At 38.6% G+C, this 20,271-nt stretch overlaps 3 protein-coding genes across 4 annotated transcripts in view; all 3 read right to left on the reverse strand.

Annotated features, from left to right (window-relative positions):
• LOC107495946 (uncharacterized) overlaps nt 1–7,897 on the reverse strand; it is a 55,643-nt gene extending 47,746 nt beyond the window's left edge. The window contains exons 1-3 of the mRNA XM_016117146.3: nt 7,229–7,897; nt 6,040–7,152; nt 5,787–5,942 (exon numbers count right to left, since the gene is read on the reverse strand). Coding sequence (XP_015972632.2) covers nt 5,787–5,942; nt 6,040–7,152; nt 7,229–7,897 — 1,938 coding nt within the window. The remainder of the gene's footprint in view (nt 1–5,786; nt 5,943–6,039; nt 7,153–7,228) is intronic.
• A 3,631-nt stretch (nt 7,898–11,528) lies between these two features.
• LOC107495947 (S-adenosyl-L-methionine-dependent tRNA 4-demethylwyosine synthase-like) lies at nt 11,529–15,157 on the reverse strand. The gene is given in 8 exon segments (XM_016117147.3): nt 11,529–11,812; nt 11,814–12,029; nt 12,134–12,291; nt 12,569–12,655; nt 12,739–12,929; nt 13,182–13,357; nt 13,764–13,879; nt 14,139–15,157. Coding segments are annotated over 8 exon segments (1,905 nt in total). The 5' UTR covers nt 14,985–15,157; the 3' UTR covers nt 11,529–11,697.
• Nucleotides 15,158–15,434: 277 nt separating this feature from the next.
• LOC107495945 (probable methyltransferase PMT28) lies at nt 15,435–19,948 on the reverse strand. 2 transcript variants are annotated; one of them, XM_016117145.3, is made up of 8 exons: nt 18,474–19,947; nt 18,239–18,388; nt 17,661–17,931; nt 17,467–17,559; nt 17,160–17,334; nt 16,824–17,066; nt 16,390–16,590; nt 15,435–16,013 (listed from the first exon to the last, which is right to left on the reverse strand). In XM_016117145.3, the coding sequence occupies exons 1-8, from the start codon at nt 19,338–19,340 to the stop codon at nt 15,815–15,817; spliced, it is 2,199 nt and encodes a 732-aa protein (XP_015972631.1). In that variant the 5' UTR covers nt 19,341–19,947; the 3' UTR covers nt 15,435–15,814. The 2 variants fall into 2 exon arrangements, with proteins under 2 accessions (XP_015972631.1, XP_052118818.1); XM_052262858.1 differs by having other exon boundaries at nt 15,943–16,063; nt 18,474–19,948.
• Between the last annotated feature and the right edge of the window lie 323 nt (nt 19,949–20,271).

Here is a 20,271-nt window from a genome sequence, read left to right on the forward strand (position 1 = left end):
TAATCTATGTTAGAACTTTTAACTTTTGGTTGAACTTGTGTAAGACATATAACTTGTAGAACTAATCAATGTACTCACTAATGTTATTTTGTTTTAAAACAATGTTAGATAAATAAGGCATGTTTGAATTATTTATGTTTTTACATATTATATAAATGTAGACTTGCTTAGTAAAATAGTTAATATATTAGTTAATTAAAAAAATAATTTAGTAAATTATGCATGTAATTTGTAATAAAAAAAAGTTGTTACAAAATAATTAATTTGCTTTCGTAACTAAAGAAAAAAAATGTTACAAAATCATGTTACATTTTGTAACAAAATTTTTTGATAGGAAAAAAATTGACTGTTACGAAAAATACCTTCAAGATCAAAATTTGTTACCACTTTTGTAACGGCTTCTAGTTTTTTGTATCAGAAAAAATTGTTACAAAATATGGTATTGAATTGTAACAGTTCCATTTTTCGTTACAAAAACTTTTTGTAACGGGACTTACTGCAATGGACCCTTTTTTTGTTACAAAAAACTTTTGTTTCAAAATTTCGACGTTTTGTAACAATATTTTTTGTTACAAATGCGCCTTTTTCTTGTAGTGGTAGCTCCACCAGAAGAGCTCATCAATATCACTTCTCCAAGGCCTTTTGCAAAATGGGGAATGGATTTGTTAGGTCCTTTTTCCCAAGCGCCAGGACAAGTCAAATACCTGATCGTGGGGATAGATTACTTCACAAAGTGGATAGAAGCAGAACCATTGGCCACCATCACCCCTCAAAGAAGTCGCAGGTTCCTCTACAAAAATATCATCACAAGATATGGGATACCTTATTCCATTACTACAGATAACGGAACCCAATTCACCGACGCTACCTTCAGAAGCTTAGTAGCCAGTATGAAAATCAAACATCAGTTCACCTCGGTGGAGCACCCACAAGCCAATGGGCAAGCCGAGGCAGCCAACAAAGTCATACTGGCAGGGCTAAAAAAGAGATTGCAGGAAGCAAAAGGAGCTTGGGCTGAAGAGCTCCCCTCCCTCAGGTGCTATGGGCTTATAGGACAACCCTCCAATCCGCCACGGGAGAAACACCTTTCCGACTAGTTTATGGCGTAGAAGCCATGATACCAATAGAAATCAATGAGCAAAGCCCAAGGGTAATTCTCCATGATGAGGTCAGAAACATACGGGGACACAAAGAGGAGCTCGACTTGCTCCCCGAAGTCCGAGAAGATGCCCGGATAGGAGAAGCAGCATTGAAACAAAGGATGACTACAAGGTACAACAAAAAATTCATTCGAAGAATGTTTGCCCCGGATGACTTGGTCTTAATCAGAAACGACATTGGAGTCAACAAATCAGGAGAAGGAAAGCTCGCCGCAAATTGGAAGGGACCATACAAAGTCAATGAAGTTTTAGGAAAAGGTTATTATAAAGTAACCGACCAGAACGGCACTGAATTACCAAGGTCGTGGCATGCTTGTAATATGAAAAGGTACTACAGTTAAAAGCAAACTCTACTCCCTGATGTACTCTTTTCCCAACTTCATGATTTTTTCCCAAAATTAAAGGATTTTTTTTGGAGAAGGGTTTTTAACGAGGCATCATAGTAGAAGCTAAGGGAAAATAGGCTATAAAAACCCTTAGTAGCAAGAAGGTACCTCCCCAATAAATAAAGATCTTTTTCATCTAAAATATCTCTTATAAAATCCTTTTTATTTTTTTTCTAAGTCTTTCTACGAAACGCGCCGACTTAAGCTCGACAAAACGTGAAAATCCCATGAACCGACCTAGATGGTCGTCAGGATAAAACGACGAGGTACAAGTCGGTGTAAAGAGGTTATATGAGTTGATCGTAAAAACTCGGGAACAATCCGACTCATAAGTCGAAATGAGAACCCGAGTAGAAAAGCTCGGAAATACTCCGACCCGAAGATCGGAGCGAAGAACCGAGTAGAAGAAAAACGCATCGCAAAAATAACCTAAGTCATAAGAACTCGCTAAAACAAAGTCGAGTATAGAGGATAACAAAAAGAGATTGGAAAACCTAGGAAAAAGTTTAAAGGCTGTCCCAAAAGTCCTTGAACAAAAAGCTCAGAAAAACAAACAAGCCGAAAGGAAAGGTTTTCAAGAAAAGATCAAGGAGACATCAAAAAACCAAAAAGCATACACGCATAAGGTAATCTAAACCCTTATCCAAAAAAGGGTAGCCATTTATTTTAACTTAAAAACCCTTATTAAAAAGGGTATTTTTTAATATTTTGTTTACGGCCTGGGAAGGCCAAAAGAAATTGTTCAACCAACACCACCAAAAACAAATAAATAAAGAGTTTAAAAACGGGGGGGCCCACAGGCCGGACCCCCAAATAGCCACAGATCATTTTTTAGGAAGAAGAGTAGACGGATCACCACCACCGGAGTCAGGAGGAGCGCCACCAGAAGCATCCATGGGAGATGAAGAGGTCGGAGGAACTGCTGAAGAACTCGGAGCGTCTTTAGAACGAGGAGGAGACTCAATAATCCTCTGCCCCCGAGTCTTCAACTCTGACTCAGAAACGACTACGGGGGCAGGAGGATCTACAATGGCACCATCAATAACAACTTTGTCAGGATGTAAAGGAGAAAGATCCAAGTCAGGAGCAATAACTCTGACCTGCTCCAGAAAGATCCTCCAAGACTCCTCGGCGCCATCAGCAATAGAGTCCTCCAACTCATCATATGCTTTCCGAGAGTTCAACAGCTCAGTCTTCACAGACACAAGATCTTTGAATAAGCTTTGATAGCTGGCCTGTGCTGTTTTCCTCAGATCCATCTCCATGTTGCATTGGGCCTGCAAAACCTTCCCTTTCCCCCGAAGGGTATCTCTTTCCTCCTTCCTCAACTCTCCCTCATGCTCTTGATATGCACGAAGCCTTCCTTCCAGCTTCTCGACCCTCGAGGTCATCCCTAAGGAGCTGAGAGGAGTCTTCTCGAAAATATCTAAGAGCTTGCCACAGACCCCCGCCGCTTTAAGACTCTCCTCGATCATAGTGGTAAGGTGGCTCCGAACAGACATATCATCCATGCCTATACGAGCATGAGGATAGATATTCTTTCGGACGAATGCAAGAGCATCCGCCTTAACCTCACCAGAAGAACCAGACTCTAAAGTCTTGCGCTTCTTGGGATCAGGGGAAGGTCGGACGACGGGGGGCGGCTGAGAGGGAGCTGAAGAAGAAATCACCATGGGATTGGAAAGAGTCCCAACGTTCCGAGGAGGAGGAGGAGGAGAGATAACCCTGGCACCACCAGCTCGAGCGCGAGACTTAGCTTTAGCCTCCTGGACCCTCTGGAAAGATTCTTGAGCATTTGTCTTTGCCATTTCTGAAAAAGAAAACAATAGCTAAAGAATCAGTCAAGTCGGAATGATCAGTTAACAAGTCAGGAATCTAACAGACGAGAGAAAACTACCTAGCTGTGATTGGATAAAGGCCGGAGACCCTTGGAGAAATTTTTTAGTATCCAAATATGGGGCCCTCCCCCACACTTCTCGGAGGAACCCCACAACGGCAGCCTCTACTTCATCCAGGTCATTCAGACCATATTTCTCACAAGGGGAGGCCTCCAACCAGTATAAGGGAAAGCGAGGAGAAGAATTATCATCCAGAAAAAAGGGGTGATGACCCTCTACAGCTTGCACTTTGAAAAAGAAATTTTTAAAGTCATGAAAAGATTCATCAAAAAGGGTAAAAATCCTCTGACCTTGTATGGCTCGGAAGGAAACCCATTGTTGTTTATTGTTCAGTCCACTAAAAGGCTTGGTCATATGAAAAAGATGGAAAAAGATTTTCAGAGAAGTCGGGAAATCCAGAGCATGGCTAATAAATTGATAAATTTTCAAGAAACCCCAGGAGTTGGGGTGAAGTTGGGTAGGGGCAACCCGACAATACTGCAGAACAGACACCTCAAAATCTGAAAAGGGTAGAAAGACGCCCAGGCGGGTGATCATGCACTCATACATAAAGAAGAAATGGGGAGCCGTTTCGTTGGCTCTCCCATGACAAACTCGGTCCTCTGAACCAGGGACAAGCAATTCATACTTAGGCTCATCCTCATCCAAAGTACAGAGCCGGTGGTGGGTGCGAAGATGAGTAATAAACTCCGCATCAACCAACGGTTCCTCCCCTAGAACAGTAACATCGACCCAGTCTACGGAGGCTATTTTCTTTCTCTAAGGAAAAATGAGAAAACCTACAAAGGGAAAAAGAAAAGAAAAAATCAAAAACAAAGGTCTCTAGAGAGGAGAAAAAGGAACCAAGCCAAAGTCTACAAACCTATTTCTCTACAAAGTAAAGTCATACAAAAAGCGCGAAGAAGAAAAAAGAAACTAACCTCTTTCCGAAAATGAAGGTTGTAAGAAGTAGAAGTCTCCGAACACAAAAATGCAGCACGATCAAAGAAAGAAGAAGTTTGAAAGATTGCAGAAACGGAAAAATGAAAGAGATGGAAAGTATTTATAAACATGCTAAGGGGCATAATGGTAAAAACGGAGCAGTCATTAATGAGAGTGCACCGTTACCAAAGCCATCAATCCCTAAGTGCATCCCTAACGGACACGACACTTGAATAGACGTAACTGTCAGAAACAAAAGGTCGCAAAAATCACGTCGGTTTAAAAACCCGTGTTTCCTCCAAGAAAGTCGGCTACGAACCCGAGTTAAATAATTGAACCCAAGCCCTAAAGAGATCTTGGGCTCAAGTAGGGGCACTGTTCCTACCCTGGCCCAAGGATAAAGGCCCAGGTCCAAATAAAAGGCCTAATCCGAAGAATTAAGCCTAGCTAAGCACCGACCTTCATATAAGAAGTCGGTGTTGACCACGACTTACTCTAAAGAAGTCGGACATGAGATTAGCTGGCAGATAAACACTCATTCAAATGAGTAACCGCCCCTAAAATCTCTCTACCCGCTTCATCAAGCCATATCTTAACCTCCCTAAGATAAAAGGACGGTTAACACCCAAAAGATACGGCACTACTCCAACGGTGGTTATTGGCTCACCACTATAAATACACTGACACCCCTCAGGTATCTCTAAGCCCAATACTCTTTAGACCTGCTAACACCCTTGCTAACTTAGGCATCGGAGACTACCATCCGCGCATACAAGTCGGAAGGAGACTCCAGCATACGAACCAGCTCGGAGACTACCATCCGCGGACGATTGGGCCAACTAGCGCCATCTATTCTATTAATCTCCGGTTACCCACCGTAACATTGTCTTTGAGGGATGATTGATTACAAAATAATATATATGAGAACTTGAGGAAAGTAGAGAGAAATTATCAATTGAAATTAAAGAAGAGAGAGGATATGAATATATTTTTTTGGTTAGGTAGGGTTGGCTCTATAATATAAAACATGATAATATTTCATTCTATCATAAGTCATATCTATAACAGATCATTTAATTCTCATATAATACAACATTGCATAATATATTATATCCAATAAGGACATATGGTATATGTATTAAGGCTTAAATATATAGTACGAGAAATATGAAAGTAATGAAGAACTCAGAAATTGATTGAAGTTTTAATTGTGTAATTCTCAGTTTATCAATTCTTATGCACATAGGGGTTTGAGAGAAATTTGTAAAGAAAAAACACTGTGCCAACTAAAGCTTTTCTCTACGGTAATGCTACAGTTGTTGTGTCTCCTGCAAGCTCATGTTCTCCAATGCCAAATTTGGTGCCTCTAAGGTTGCGGCATTGGCCACAAGATTTCCATCTATAATCTTGACGGGGCTAACCTCAGAGAGAAGGTCTAAGCATGGTGCTGGTATTTCACATACCCCTTGAAGCAGGGAGTGAGCATTAGAATACCCTAAAACAAATTGTTGAGTGACATCACTCGATGGATCATAAGCTAAAGGAGGCCCAGATGTCGACGGATAATAAGCTGAAACCTGCATCATCTCGATCAAACAATTTAACAAATCAAGATTGACATCAATCAATTGTACTAAGAAAAGATCAACTGAAACGGTAGATGATCATACATACAGGATATCCAGATAATGATGGTTCATCAGGTTGGGGAACACGAAACTTCAATTCCAAGTCGAGAAACTGAAAATCTAGGACATGGATGTAGTATCGTGACACGTCAATGGTGCCAGATGCCTTGCGAGACTCAAACATGGCCAGTTGATGGAACCAATACGAAGCATCCTTTAAGGCGTCCATGGCAAGGCGACGGCCTTGGACGGTGGTGAGATCGCAGGAGAGAGCAATGTGGGTGCAGAGGGCTCCCAGGTTGAAGAGAACAGAGGCCTTCTCCAAATGGATGTTATGCTGAGAAGAGTGCTGTTGAGGGTTGATGGCATTGTACCAAACAAAGATAGGTGGGTTGGGTGAGGCATTCATAGGGAAGACAGGCTCAATCATGCAAAGGCATTTGTAATAACGCATGAGGCAGTCACGGCGAAGGGGTAGCGAAAGGTCATCACGCAGCATCTCATTGCGCAATTTGTGTAGCATTTCCAGAAGGCCATCTACTCTCTCTGCCACACTCTCAGAGTATTTGAGGACAAAGTAACTGCGCAGGGACTCATAGAGATTCAAGGGCTCACTCTTCTTCAAAGGAATGAATGCAAGAATATCTGACGACGAAGAAGACAAGTAAGCTTGGGGGATTGCCGAATCTGACGACCAAGAAGACAAGGAAGATTGGAGGATTGCCGATTCTGTTGGATAAGGAGGAGGCATGTCCCATGGGTAAGCCACCAGCTTTCCATACTTCATCATCTTGAAAGGATTGTACTCGGAGTGGATGAGGTCAATGGGCATTCGTCGTGTTGGTACATGGTATGGCAGCTTGGATACCGTCGAGTGCAGCTTGGCTTTCGTCGAGGACCCGCAGCAAATCCCTCTAACTAATATCTCAGGGACACATTCTGCATCATGATCAAGAGCACAGGATTCGACCGATGAGAATTCATGAGGTCGCTCGGATTCGGGTAGGATGGATGATTGCCTCTGACGAGCCTCCGTCTCAAAGAATGTGGCCTTCTGGTAAAGATGAGTTACCCAGGTTTGGTCAAAAGAGTCGACATGTTTCCGTGCAGCCGAATCAGTAGGTATCAGTTCATATGCTCTACTATAAAGCTTAGAAACCTAAACATCATCATCATCAATTCATCATCATTAGAATGAAGAATAAATGTAAAATCAATCAAGAGTGAAGACTCACCGATATAAACGATAGGGCACATCGGTGTTGTTGGAGAGCGTAACTGGCGTCGTTGTTGTTCAGTTCTTCCCGTAATTCGAGCTCGGAAGCCTGAGCGGAGAAGAGGAGGTGCAGAAACTCCGCGAAGACGAGAGTCAAATCGAGGGTGGCGACCACGTCCTTGGCAAAAACCTGCCAGAGTTGGAGGAAGAAATTGGCGGCAACTTTGAAGGCTTCAATTGCAAGGTGACGGCCAAGGGCGGTGGTACGGTCGCAAGAGGCAGCAATCTGGCTGTAGATGGCTCCGAGGTTGAAGACAACAGCGGCCTTCTCCAATTGGATGGCGCTGCGCTGCGAGGAGACCCCATCCTGATGGTCAGGGTTGAAGGCGTCGTACCAGACAAAGAGAATGGGGTCGGCGTCGGAGGAGAGAGAGGTGAAGAGTGTCTCAACCATGTAAAGGCATTTGAAGTAGTGGAGGAGGCAGTCACGTTGCATGGGAAGGGAGAGGTCCGCTCTAGGCTCCACCATGTCCCGGCGGCATTTGTTTAGGGTTTGGAGAACGCTTTCAACTTTTTGTGCATCGCTCTCGGAGTATTTTGAGGCTACCAACTTACGTAACGGCAGGTACAGCTCCACCGGATCAGTCTTCTTCAGTGGGATTGACAGCACCCGATCATTGTTGTTCATGGCGTCGTCGAATTATGATACGATTAGGAATCACTGAAATGGAATTGGATATGGATATGCAAATTCCGCACCCCTCCCGTCCCCCTTTTAACTTTGCCGCATAAAAAAGTGCCTTGTGTTTAGCGTATTTATCTCTTCTAATAAGTTGTTAAGGAGATCTAACCTCCCTCAAATCTGATGAGTGTTGACAAATCAAGTTTGGAATTTAAAGCAAAGTATTAAGGATAAATGATAGGTCGATAATCAATTCCTCTGCATTTCCCCTGTTTTCATTCCATAATCCTTCTGCAGTAAGGTCGTCTATAAAAAACAAAGAAAGCAGGGATACAATCTAGAGTTTACAGATGTCAATGCTTCTAAATTATATGCACCATGACCACAAATTGCAGTAATAGAGGTACTGATTTAGAAACGCAAGGCTTGGATTCGTGTGGCATTGGTTGTTCAAATGCAATGATTTCTAGTTTTCTACAGAGAATAAGTAATCTTCTGAAGTGGATAAGCAGTTGAGCAAGTATCAATGCCATGAAGCTTGCAAGGATGTTGTCCCGAATCATCAAGTTAGTGAAAATCTAATAAATATCTTCATTCTTCACTCAATTCTATTCTTTACCAAATAAATTTTTGGAAGTGTCACATCCCACAGCATGTATAAAAAAAAGATACATTTGAAAAACCAAAAGCTCATGAGCTTTCATCATTTTTTTTTTGTGTTTTATAAGTCAAAAGTATTCAAAGAATATGGTAACCTTTTGTTGAGTACTTTAGTCTCTGTTTTATTTTCTTAGTTTTCTACTGTAATAAGATTTACGTTTAATGTGTCGAGCTCTCTTTTTAAAAAAAAAAACAAAAAAACGAAAAAACAAAAAAACAAAAAAAAAACAAAAACCTTCTCTTAGTTTAAATTAAAAACTTACCTATTTAAATTAGAACATATTCTCTGACCCAAAAATGAAAAAAAAAATAAAACACGATTAAATATTTTATGATATATCTTGTAAAAAATAAGTGTCCTATGAGTGGAGTCTTTTCATTAGAAAATATTAACGTATTCAAAATTTCAATTATTTTTTTTTTTGTGTCAAAATTTTCAATTATCTGAACTTATTATAGACCTGATGTAAAAACTTTGTCGTCATATATTATATGTGTTTCAATTCCAAAATTCCCCAACAAAATTCTAGCTTTTTGTCTTATTGGCCGGAATATTCTGTGTACCCAATCAAAATCCAAGATAGTCAACCAAATCATACATAGGTAACATAATAACATCTTGTATTCTATTTATTAAATTAGATTAAAGGTCTGATTAAGAGTTCAAATGGAAAAATTAACTCTTGCATCATCTTATTCACAAAATTGAGCATCGTCAGCTAAGAGAGAACCGAATTACTGAGTTGGTAGATCCGTAAAAGAGTTTTAAAATTACAAGTAAGAAGACAGCCCTAGCTCAATTGATAAAACCATATGCCTTTTAATATGCTGCACCTAGGTTCAAATCTTGGTGAATGTGCCACGTGTTGAATATGAGCCTTTTAGTGTTGTATGGGTGTGTGTAGCTGAGTGTGTTGTGATACCTAGGATTGGAGGTTATCCAATCTATCTGACCACAAAAAAAAAATAGGTAAGACGGCCTTACTAAAAGACTATTGTCTAGGAACTGGCCGAACTGCAGTGAAAAATGAAAACCCTAATACTGCAAGTAGAGCAAGAAGTTCTACAAGAATGTGAGCCGGATGCTCAATGATTACTGGCATTTCCAGATTATTATTTACCGCCACGTGTCTAGAAGGAATCAACTCGATATTCCAAAAGGGGCGAGCCATAGCCAAAAGATCGCGTCTAGAAGAAGAGGCACCATAGCCTTGCACCCACAAGTACCTAAGATAAGGCGCATTGCAGCAATGGCTAGTGCACGCTCACTGAAAAAGGAACAGCCTCTCATTTCGAGTTTCTGGAGATTCGGACAGCCCTCTATCAGACTGTCCGACATAGCCAAGTAACATCCATCTGACATTTTGGCTGTATTGCCCAATGTAGCCGGCGACCCTGGTCGGTAAAACCCCGGGTTGGAGAAAAAGAGCAAATCTTCTAAAGCTTGGTTTACTTGTATAGTTTCATGTTACACAAATGCTTAAACCTAGTGTCAATATGATTGCTTGCTACACAAGGTCATGTATTTGGTCCTAGTTTATGGTATCTTTTGCTAGGTTTAGTAAGGTTTGCAATTTCCATGCACTACTTAAACAAATAAATCAGAAATAGACACAATAGATTGTGTTAATAAAGACAAGCATATAACATAGCGTGTGAAAGAGTAGTGACCACTTTTCTATAAATTTTAGATAGAAATGGCCCACCGTGCAATTTGTACATCGAGGGCCATAAATATTGCACTAAAACTTTTCATCCATCAAGGGTTTATTCTGTCCAATCCATTTCTATATTGTTTTGCTTGTTTTATCACTCTCGATATATTGAGAATGACTAATAAATGAGTTTAAGTATAGACCACCATTTACAAAGACATGCTTCTTAGATTTTGGGTGTTTCAGTCAAAAGAAGAAAAAAAAATCTCAATCCTGTGAAAACTAAAAGCAGTATGATTACCAATTGAATCATTTTACACAGTTTTCAAAGAATTTAATTTTGATTGTCTAATAGTATGAAATATTTTTCACAAATCACAGTCATCTAATTTTATCTATTTTTCAAGGATCAAGATCCTCCAAAGTAAAAAATTAGTAAAGTGGTAAAATGAAGAGTTAATCACTCTTAAATTAAGATAGTATGGTACACATTTCATGAAGTTACAAAATCAACGGTGATTAACCCCTAACTTTACTACTTTATCAATTTTCTCACTTTAAAGGATATAAATTTGTTTTTTTAATAACTATTTATGTGAAAAATAGTTATTTTTACTAATGTAATATGAAAATCAAATCCTTTTCCAAAATATTAAAGGAAGAAATAAATGGCAACAATGTTTTTTAATCTTATAAAATAACCAATTCTTACTTAGTAGTTAGAAAGATAAATCATTTCCCAATTACCCCCATAAGAATTTAAGTGAAAAGCAAACATGGAGATTACAAATTAGTCTTATAAACAATTCAAAAATTCAAACAACTCAAACATGGGATGAGAGCTTGTGCTCGTGAATTTACTGCCCTTAATTGGGGAGGGTAGTTATTGTTATGAGTACTAAAAAAGACAAAATAATTTATATTCGTAGCTAATTACAAAAATAACCTTGATTTATGTAGGTTAGCACACAAATCAGACAAAGTGGTCCTAACACTTGTCTTGAGCTAAAGGTTAAGATGGCAGATTAATTAAATTATTGATAGGGACTACTAAGGAAAATTCCCAGAAAAGATGGTGCAATGTGAAGGCATGTTTTAGCGAGAAAAAGGTAAATCTGACTTCTAACATACGGCACTTGCAAATAATTGAAAAAGCATTCTATACCAATGTGGTTTCAAAGAATACAAAGTGGTAAAATTTGGATACAAGACATAAACACAGTCATTAACTGCAAGTGATATAGGTTACCACTAATATGTGATAATAGTAATATATCAAAACTAAAAACATCACTGATGAAATTGGAATCTAAGAAAATGAGTGAGTGGAGAAAATCAAAAGGGGCAAAAATGGGAAAGCTCAACATATCATTCCAATCTCAATTTCAAAAACATCACTAGTGCAGGACTCTATATTGTGACATTTAAGGTATTAAGGCTAAATACACTGCCAAGGTTGTTTAACCTATGTATACGGGCTCCCCGAATTTTCTAACCTGATTGATTGCGACTTGATTTATGATGTCGTCTCTCTTTCCTATATCTTGATTGTTCAGGATCGAAACCACCTTCCTCTGCTCCATGCAGGAAAGCCAGGAAAACAGACACCTACCAGGTCATGAAATTTATCGTAGTCTATCCATGTATACCACTTGCCATCAATCTTGAACTTCTTAGTCTTTGCTAAGAGAACACAACATGAATGAGCATGTTCACAAGCAACTTCATACTCCCCTTGGCTTTTCAGAGCAAGGGCCTCTGAAAAAGCTTTCACATCAGCATGCCAAGGCACATTTTCCATCGTCAATTTTGATGTGGCAGAGCTGCAAAAGAAAATCAAGAGATAATTGTCACTGAATGGTGCTTTTGACAAACGAGAAGATATCTTGAGCAAAGAGGGTGCACAGAAGAGAAGGAAGAAGCATACGAGCCACAATATGTAACTCCCTTGATTTCAACAAAGTCAGGTTCTCCAATACTAAAGAGCTTGTAATAAGCATCAACATCTTCAGTGTTCCAACCTTTCACCAATGTCAAGCGGTATACAGTTCTTTGATGTTTTTCCTTCAGGGCTGTCAAGGAATCCTGGCACATAATAGACCAGTTGATCAAGAGAACATAGAATATATCAAATGGCAACATAAAATAAACTGATATAGGATAAAGGACCATATACTAAGGATCCTCAATTTGAATCCAAACCAGAGCTTGGCAACATCAGGCAGGAAAACTACATCTCTATAAAACTGTAAGTGAAATTACACATTTCACATCCTATGCTTATTGTTATTGATTACTGTGATGATTTGTTATCAGAATATAATTTCACACAGTTTTTCACTGTCAATTAAAATGGACTCACAATGAATCGTTCCCAGAAATCTCCAAAGAGTGGCCTATCAATTGCCTTCAAGGAGTCTTTTGTTGCAGCATCTACACTGACATATAACTGCAAGACACAAACAAGAAAATTAAGTTTGGCTCGTATACAAGCATGTTTTAAGATGTGAAACTCTGGAAGCTACACAAAACCTGGGTGAGAGGCTTCATTGACTTTATTTTATCTGGAAACTGTGCATTTGTCACCAGAAAAGTGGAAATTCTCCTTTTGTGCAGTTCATCCACAAGTGTATTTATCTCTGGATACATAATAGGTTCCCCAACAAGAGATAATGCACAATGTCGTGGTGTAAGACCTTCGTTTAGTCGCTCCAGGGTAACTCCTACGATAAAGTTAGAGTGGATCGATTAAAGTGATGACAAAGATATTGATTCTCCCACCACTACAGCACACATGCATATATTTGGAGGTGAGTCCTAAAACTGAAGTCATTACATGCATAAAAGTGCAACCCTTAGCAAAATATTGAAATAGGAAACTTTTTTGTCAGCTCTATTGTCTAACTGTGTGGGTTCATCAATCAGCAACATAGCTTCATACTATGAAATTATCAAGCATAAAAACATAAATTTACCAGGAACTCCTTTCATTTGTTTAATCATATTTGAATGCATCTCTATTGCAGAATTTACAATCTCTATTGGATCATCCATCTTCCATTGCCAACTTTTTCCCACTGGATTTGTGTGATGTCTCCAACAAAAAACACATTTATTTGCACAGGCCAGGCTAGGGGTTGCCTCCATGCACCTATTCATTCAAAAAATAAAAAGGGGGAAAACCAAAAGCAAATGTTTAGTGAAAATGATTCCAAAATATCAATGACTGGATAATAAAAGTAAGGCTACTACAGTATGCCAAAGTAACAATAATATACCACATGTTTTTCTTCCATATATTTATTTATTACCTTCTCTTCCTTTTCTGTTAATTTTTTTAAAATTATTGATACACTACAATGTGATGAGATTTACTCTTACATTACAGAGTGCAGTATTATAAAAACTATGAAGGTCAGGCATAATGAAACTAACGTAGTGAATAAATATCTATAGTTGCCATCTAAAAGAAATCTAAAAGTTGTAGCACCTCAAGCATAATGAAACTAACAGTACCTAAAACAAATAAAAGAGCACAGTAAGGCAAGTTACTTTACCTATGGCTCTCAATACCATAGAATGAATGCTTGTAGCAACCACCCCGTCCTCGAAGCTGTGACTTGGTCCATCTACAAATCTTAACACCGCTATGCGAACCAATAATTTTATACCCCTGCAAATTGACAGTGAACATCAATAAACCAATATATGAAACTCTAAAGTCTAATATGCTTGCTTCTCTAAACCAATAATTTGCAAATAGCAAATTTCTGCACGGCATTATATCCATAGATGTCATTATATAAAGCACAACCTAATGGTTTTTAGATCACATTCCGCAATTTTTAGCAATTGTAGTAGTTACAATACCATAGCAACACCAACTGTATCTGCAATTTGAAACCAATACTATTACAATGATGATATTATACCTGCTTCTCTAAATTAGCTCTAATAACTGGAGTCACCATTTCCCTTTGGCCATTCACTTTTCCATTTCCATTACCATTACTCTCAGCTGCCGCTGCCGTCTTCTTCCTTGGTGGCACCTTCCCAGCAATGTCCTCAAGATCAACAATTTCCTCTTCCTCCAAATCACTCTCTCCTTCAGATTCCTCCTCAGAATCATAAACCCCACACTCCAAATTACCATTAACCCCATTTTCCAAAACCTTGCCTTTCAAAAAACCAACAACCTTCTCACACCACTTCTCAAAATCCAAATCCAATTCACCACCATCAACATCACCTTCCCCTAAAGGCACAACCTCACTCCCACCCAAATCCCTAATCTGCTTCACAAAACCCTTAGCCACCGCATTGAACCTCTCTCCATAAGCTCTACTCCCCACACCAAACACCCCGAACCTACAACCCTTCAGAAGCAACGCCCCAACCCTAAAATCCTTCACGCTCTCCGCGAGCCACGTGGCAAAAAACCGTGCTCCAGAAGGTGGATTCCCATCTTCCCAAGTCGAAGCAACGATGAGAACTAGGGTTTCTTTCGGTAAGTCTTCGGGCTCGTAGCTCTGAGCATCTACGAGGTCGAAAACGACGCCCTTTGAGGCTAAGAGATTGTGGAGGCGCTGTGCTAGGTTTTTGGAAGTTCCGGTTTGTGAAACGAATAGGATTTTGCCACGTGTAGTGTGATTTGAAGAGAGAGTGAGGGTTTTGAGGTGGCGCAAGCGGCGAGACTTGTAGAGGAAGTAGAAGGTTGTGGCGGAGAAGAGAGCGAGTAGCGTCACACGCGCTGGGAAAGAAGACAATGCAGAGGGCATTTTAGGTATTTCCTTTTTCTCTTGCAGCGCGCGGTGGTGAAACTGAAACAAAGGAATGGGGAAGAAGACGACGACGACGTCATGAAACGAATCGTATGATTAATGGGCTTTAATTTAAACATGATAGCCCAATACATTATGGGCTCCTCTTTAATGGGCTCATTGCTTTTTGGGACTTGTGTTTTGGGCTCAGTTTACCATAAACAAAATCAAATACCAACAAAAAAAATTCTGTCAAAAAGAAAAAAAATTAAATTAAATTACCATGAGATTATTTGTTCCTATAAATCTACTTCCTCTTTGTTAGTGTCCAATTTTATTTTCTTAATATAAATTTCTTTATATATTAATTATTTTCTTTTAAGAAAATATCATAAAATAATCTTATGGTTTATAAGATTTAAACTGGCTTACAAATTGGTATACACTACAAAGCTTGAAGATAACATTAAGCCAATAATAACTACAACTATTACAAAATCTAATATACAAATGGAGGTTGGAAAATGTAAAAATAAAAACAGGTATAGAATCATTTGAATTTGTTAGATGAAGAATGACTATGGAAAAACTCCCTCGTCAATTTTAGTAATTATTCACATGCAGTTGTCTTTATATGAAGATAATAGTATCATCTAACAATTTTTAACTTGTCATCTTCACACAAAAATAAATGCACGTGAATTTTCACCGTCAAATTTTCACTCTTTAATTTGAATGAATGAAGGTCTTGATGATTTAAGCCGAATTGGCTATTTTTGTGATTTATATGGTGTGGTAGAAGGAAGAAACTTTGATGCATGATGCATATAAGGAAGAAGATTAATAATTTAAGGCCTCCATATAGTTTTCTGTGCACATAAGATACCCTCTTTGTCTTGAGCAAAGGTCATTCTTATCTCCCATTTCATGCTTCTAAGTATTTCTTCCAATGGATTAAGAATTTCAACTTTGTCACGTATGATACTCCATCCTCCAGGCCTCAACATTCGATCCATCTCAACAACAATAGATACAGGTTGCTTGCACCTGCAAAACTCAATCCTTAATTTATTATTATTTTTCTTTTAATATGAATGCTGCAAACAAAAAAATACGATAGAATTACTCGTATTATATCAATTATAATATGGTATCAGAGTCTATCCTATGATAGTTATTGAGTGGTATGCAGATGTTCGGTCGATTCTAATAATGTCATGAACCATCACTATCTCAAAACTTAATCTAACTTTGAATTCTAAAAGCTCTAATACCATATCATAAGTTAGTATTTTGTGACATATAATTCTAGGTGAAAACTCACAATAATTCTAACTTCACTATGAACAAGAAGTGAAACTAAAATTGATGTCATGGAATAACACTTGGAAACTGAAACTTTAGGAAAATTGCATATTGATACCTGTTTTTGAGCCGTGAGAATAAATGATCAGCATGCAAAAGATCATATGTTCTTGGGTAAGTACCGAATGACTCGCACCAATCATGGTAGACACCAATTAGGCCGCGTTCAAAAATGATGGGAAGTGTGTCCGGCGCGTGAACAGGTACTACATTCATCACCCAGACATTCGGTTGAGACCGAGAGAGGGCAGCAGCGAATCTGTGTTTTTGCAGCAGAACAAATTATCATCAACCATGTTTCTAGCATATTTTCATGTGCATTCAAATATGTATCAGAGAAAAAAAATATGCAGCTCCTTAAGTATATTTAGTGCATGTATGAATGAGAATTTAAACGTGCTCTAGGAGCATAGATAGCATACAAGTATTTCTGTACTACAAGCTCTAAGACTTTCACATCAAGTAAAAAATCGAGTTGTTTCGCAGGCCTACCCTCCATAGATGGTTTTCATGTCCATTACATTTCGGATGCTCGGCCAGTTAATGCCCAATCCATTGAGATAGGACCTGTTAACAACAGCATTCCAGTGGTTCATGTCAGCAACCAATTTCTCTTTGCTGCTTATCCAATCAGGATATGATTCAAGCCTCTTCGGCCATTGCTCGGGCCACTCTGCCCCATGTTGTTCAATTCCAATTGGAATGCTGTGCAAACAACTCTTCATTCGAACATACCTATTTAGATAATAAGGTAAGTCATATGATGTAGAAAGCCAAGTTGGATAAATCATGAAGCAGTTTTGGCAAAATAATGTAACAGAAGCATACCATGCTGCATCAGGATTTTCACTCTCTTTGCAAAGTGGTGGAATTTTCTTCCTCCTCAATTCATATATCTCATTTCCTTCAGGCTTTTGATATATTTTAACTCCAACTTCACCAACGTCGTCACTTTTATGTGCCAGAACATTCCAACAAATAGATGCTGTCAATGAAGTCATGGCTGCAAAAGAAAAAGATGCATCAATGTTACTTGTATAGCAATGCAAGAATGTACCACAAAAAAAGAGAAGATGGGGGTGAAGAAAATAATGAACTGCAAGAAACAGTTTGATTTAAAGTGAGACTGACCAACCTTCTTCTTCTTCAATGCTGTCATGTTTAGTCGACATAATAAAGTATCCACTCGGTCTTAGAATCCGATTCATCTCGAACAGAAGCTTACCCCCTAAAACAGGGAGAAAAATTGAGTTATTGTTGTAATATGATAAGTAGAATTTGGAGAACAGAACCATTACTTCAAAAAGGTGCAAAGAAATGGACACAAACCATTCGAATGCCAAGGGATGCTGCAACCCCCACAATGAATAGCATCAAAAGCTTGACTTGGAAAAGGAAGCCTTCTTCTACCAAAAGGGCTAACTACTGCCGGAAAGCCACGCTCGAGTGCCACCTGAGCTAAGTCCACTAGATCATGCTTCAAGCCTAGGGTCAATGTTAAAACATCTCTATCAAGAAGCGCAGCCACGAAACTTGAATCTGAACACCCAATTTCAAGGACAACACGAATGTTTTTTCCCCACTCAATGTCTGGTACCATCTGTAATATTCAGAACAGTATTCAAAACATTTCCGAAATAATCATGTTGTTAAAGGCACAGATGCATTTCTATCCTATTGTTCCTAAAGAGAGCACACTTTGTGAATGTGAAAACATCATTGATCAATCAGTGTGCTTGTGTAAACAATAAGTGGAAACACATTTAAGATGCAACATAAACATCAAGCTTGAAACTAGATGCTTCCTAGGAAAATGCAAAACTCATGTCCTCAAGTTACTAATATATCATGTCCTCAAATTACTAACAAATAAAACTCTAGTTGCTACACCCTAATAGAAAACTTACCTCTTCAATTGACTCAAGATAGTGCTGAATTCCACCTTTGAACTCAGACTGGTTTTGTGGAAAAGTAAGATACTCGCCGGACTCCACCAACCAACTATGCTTCTTCATGTAAGCAGCGAGTCTCGGGTGTGCAACATTCTTGAACAATATCTGCACTGACACAAGATGTTTATACCATTAAGGAACATACACTTCAATTCACCAACACTTAATCTAACTTTTTCAGTTCATGTACCTTTGATTTGCTCTCAGGCCATGGTTGCGAATACCCGTATCCACCATGAGGAAGAGGAACCAAACACATTACTGGCGCCCTTGGACAACTCCTCTCAGTATGACGGTAACTCTGAACCTTTCCACCACCAGCTTCAATATCAATACAAGGAATATAGTTATGCTTGCTCCGAGTACTACACGATTTCCACTTATAGCTAGCATTTGGATCAAACAATGGCCCTTTAAACTGTCCCTTGCTTGTTCCCACACCTCCATCTTCAAACAGTTTAGAATCCTGATCCAAAGATTCAGCTAAACCACTGTCACCACCATCATCCATTTCAAAATCCACACCCACTTCACCGTCGCGATCAGACCCTTCTTTTTCACCTTCCAACTCTCCTTCACTCTCCTCTTTCTCTTCCTTATCCTCTGATTCATCATTACCATCAGATTCAGACACTTCATTTGCTCTCACTTTATCTTTATCTCTATCATTCTTATGCACCCTTTTATGTGGTGCCACCCCTTTGTCATGTTCTGGAGGTACGGTGGCAGAACTATTACCCTTCTTTTCATCCTCCCCCAACACATCCTTCTCCTTATTCGACACGCCACCAAAATTTTGCTTTTCCTCTGCCTTAGTCTCCTCCTTCTTGTGTGGTAGTTGTGTTTGTGTTTGAACCCCTTTAGAAGAAGTAGAAGAGGAGGAAGAAGGTTCTATAATGTCTTCAAAGCTTTCCCTTTGTGTGGTAATAGACGAAGACGAATTCGAGAACACCCCCCACACAAAGATGAAGCACAAACCCAACATTGTCACAGCTGTCATCTTCACCCATAACCCATATGGGCGTTTCACTTTCCTAGCCAACTTTGCAATGGCCATCAATCACTCACTCTAAATTCACCACTATCCCAAAATCCTCTAGAATTCAACTAATCTTGCACGAATCGAATCGAATCGAATCAGACCGAGTCAAGCCACTATATCTAAAATCACAAATCCACATCCACTACACTCTAGCTAATCTAATTGGGGCAAAATCAGCTAACAATGAAGTAAATTTCTCAGTTCTCACACACCCTTAATCTAAAAATCTGAAGTTCAGCACAAGCTAGCTTTATTCATCTACATCTAAGTAAAAGATTAAGAAAATGTTGAGAACAAACATAGCATTATTCACTCACAACCTAATAGGCACCAAGCTAGATTTATCATATATGAATCTAATAGGCACTTTATAGTGAAATTTTTAATGAAATTCTCAAATCTGAGAAGGCACCGTACCTGATGAAAGTGAAGATAGTTAAGGTGTTACTGTTGATAGGAGAAGTGTCAGTTTCAAAGTGACTCAAGAAGAAAAGAATATAAATAAATGAGATTTTGGCAAAAATAGAAAATGGGTGTTTGAGTTATTGGAGGTGGAAATCAAGAAGAGATTAAAAAGATGATTTTTTTTTTCCCCTTCCTTTTTTCGTGCTAATATCAGTTTGAGATTCGATTGAGGAATGAAGATCTCAATGGAAGTCTTTTACTCCAAGTATTAGATATTTTTTTTGGGTGTTTACATCTGTTGTAAATTTTCTTCTCTTTTCAATAAATGAATAAAAATAAAATAAAAAATATTGTTGGGTTTGTGTCATTGTGTGAATGTTTTACTCTCTATAAAAAATAATGATATTTTTAATTATTAATGTAATTTTATATAAGATTAAAAATACTATCTTTTATTGTTATATATATTTACTGTGAGATAAATAATATTAATGTTTTAAAGAAGAAGAATGTATCTTTATTGTGATATAAATTCACAGGG

Source organism: Arachis duranensis, chromosome 6, assembly GCF_000817695.3.
Source record: "Arachis duranensis cultivar V14167 chromosome 6, aradu.V14167.gnm2.J7QH, whole genome shotgun sequence".
NCBI classification, from domain to species: domain Eukaryota; kingdom Viridiplantae; phylum Streptophyta; class Magnoliopsida; order Fabales; family Fabaceae; genus Arachis; species Arachis duranensis.

What these genes read in the sequence shown, in the direction of transcription:
- LOC107495945 (XM_016117145.3), bottom strand. Translation starts at nt 19,340, where the DNA reads ATGGCCATTGCAAAGTTGGCTAGGAAAGTGAAACGCCCATATGGGTTA. An exon ending in GAAAATCCTGATGCAGCATG is followed by an intron (nt 17,067 to 17,159) that starts GTATGCTTCTGT and finishes TTATCTAAATAG; the next exon opens with GTATGTTCGAATGAAGAGTT. An exon ending in ATGAAAACCATCTATGGAGG is followed by an intron (nt 16,591 to 16,823) that starts GTAGGCCTGCGA and finishes GCAAAAACACAG; the next exon opens with ATTCGCTGCTGCCCTCTCTC.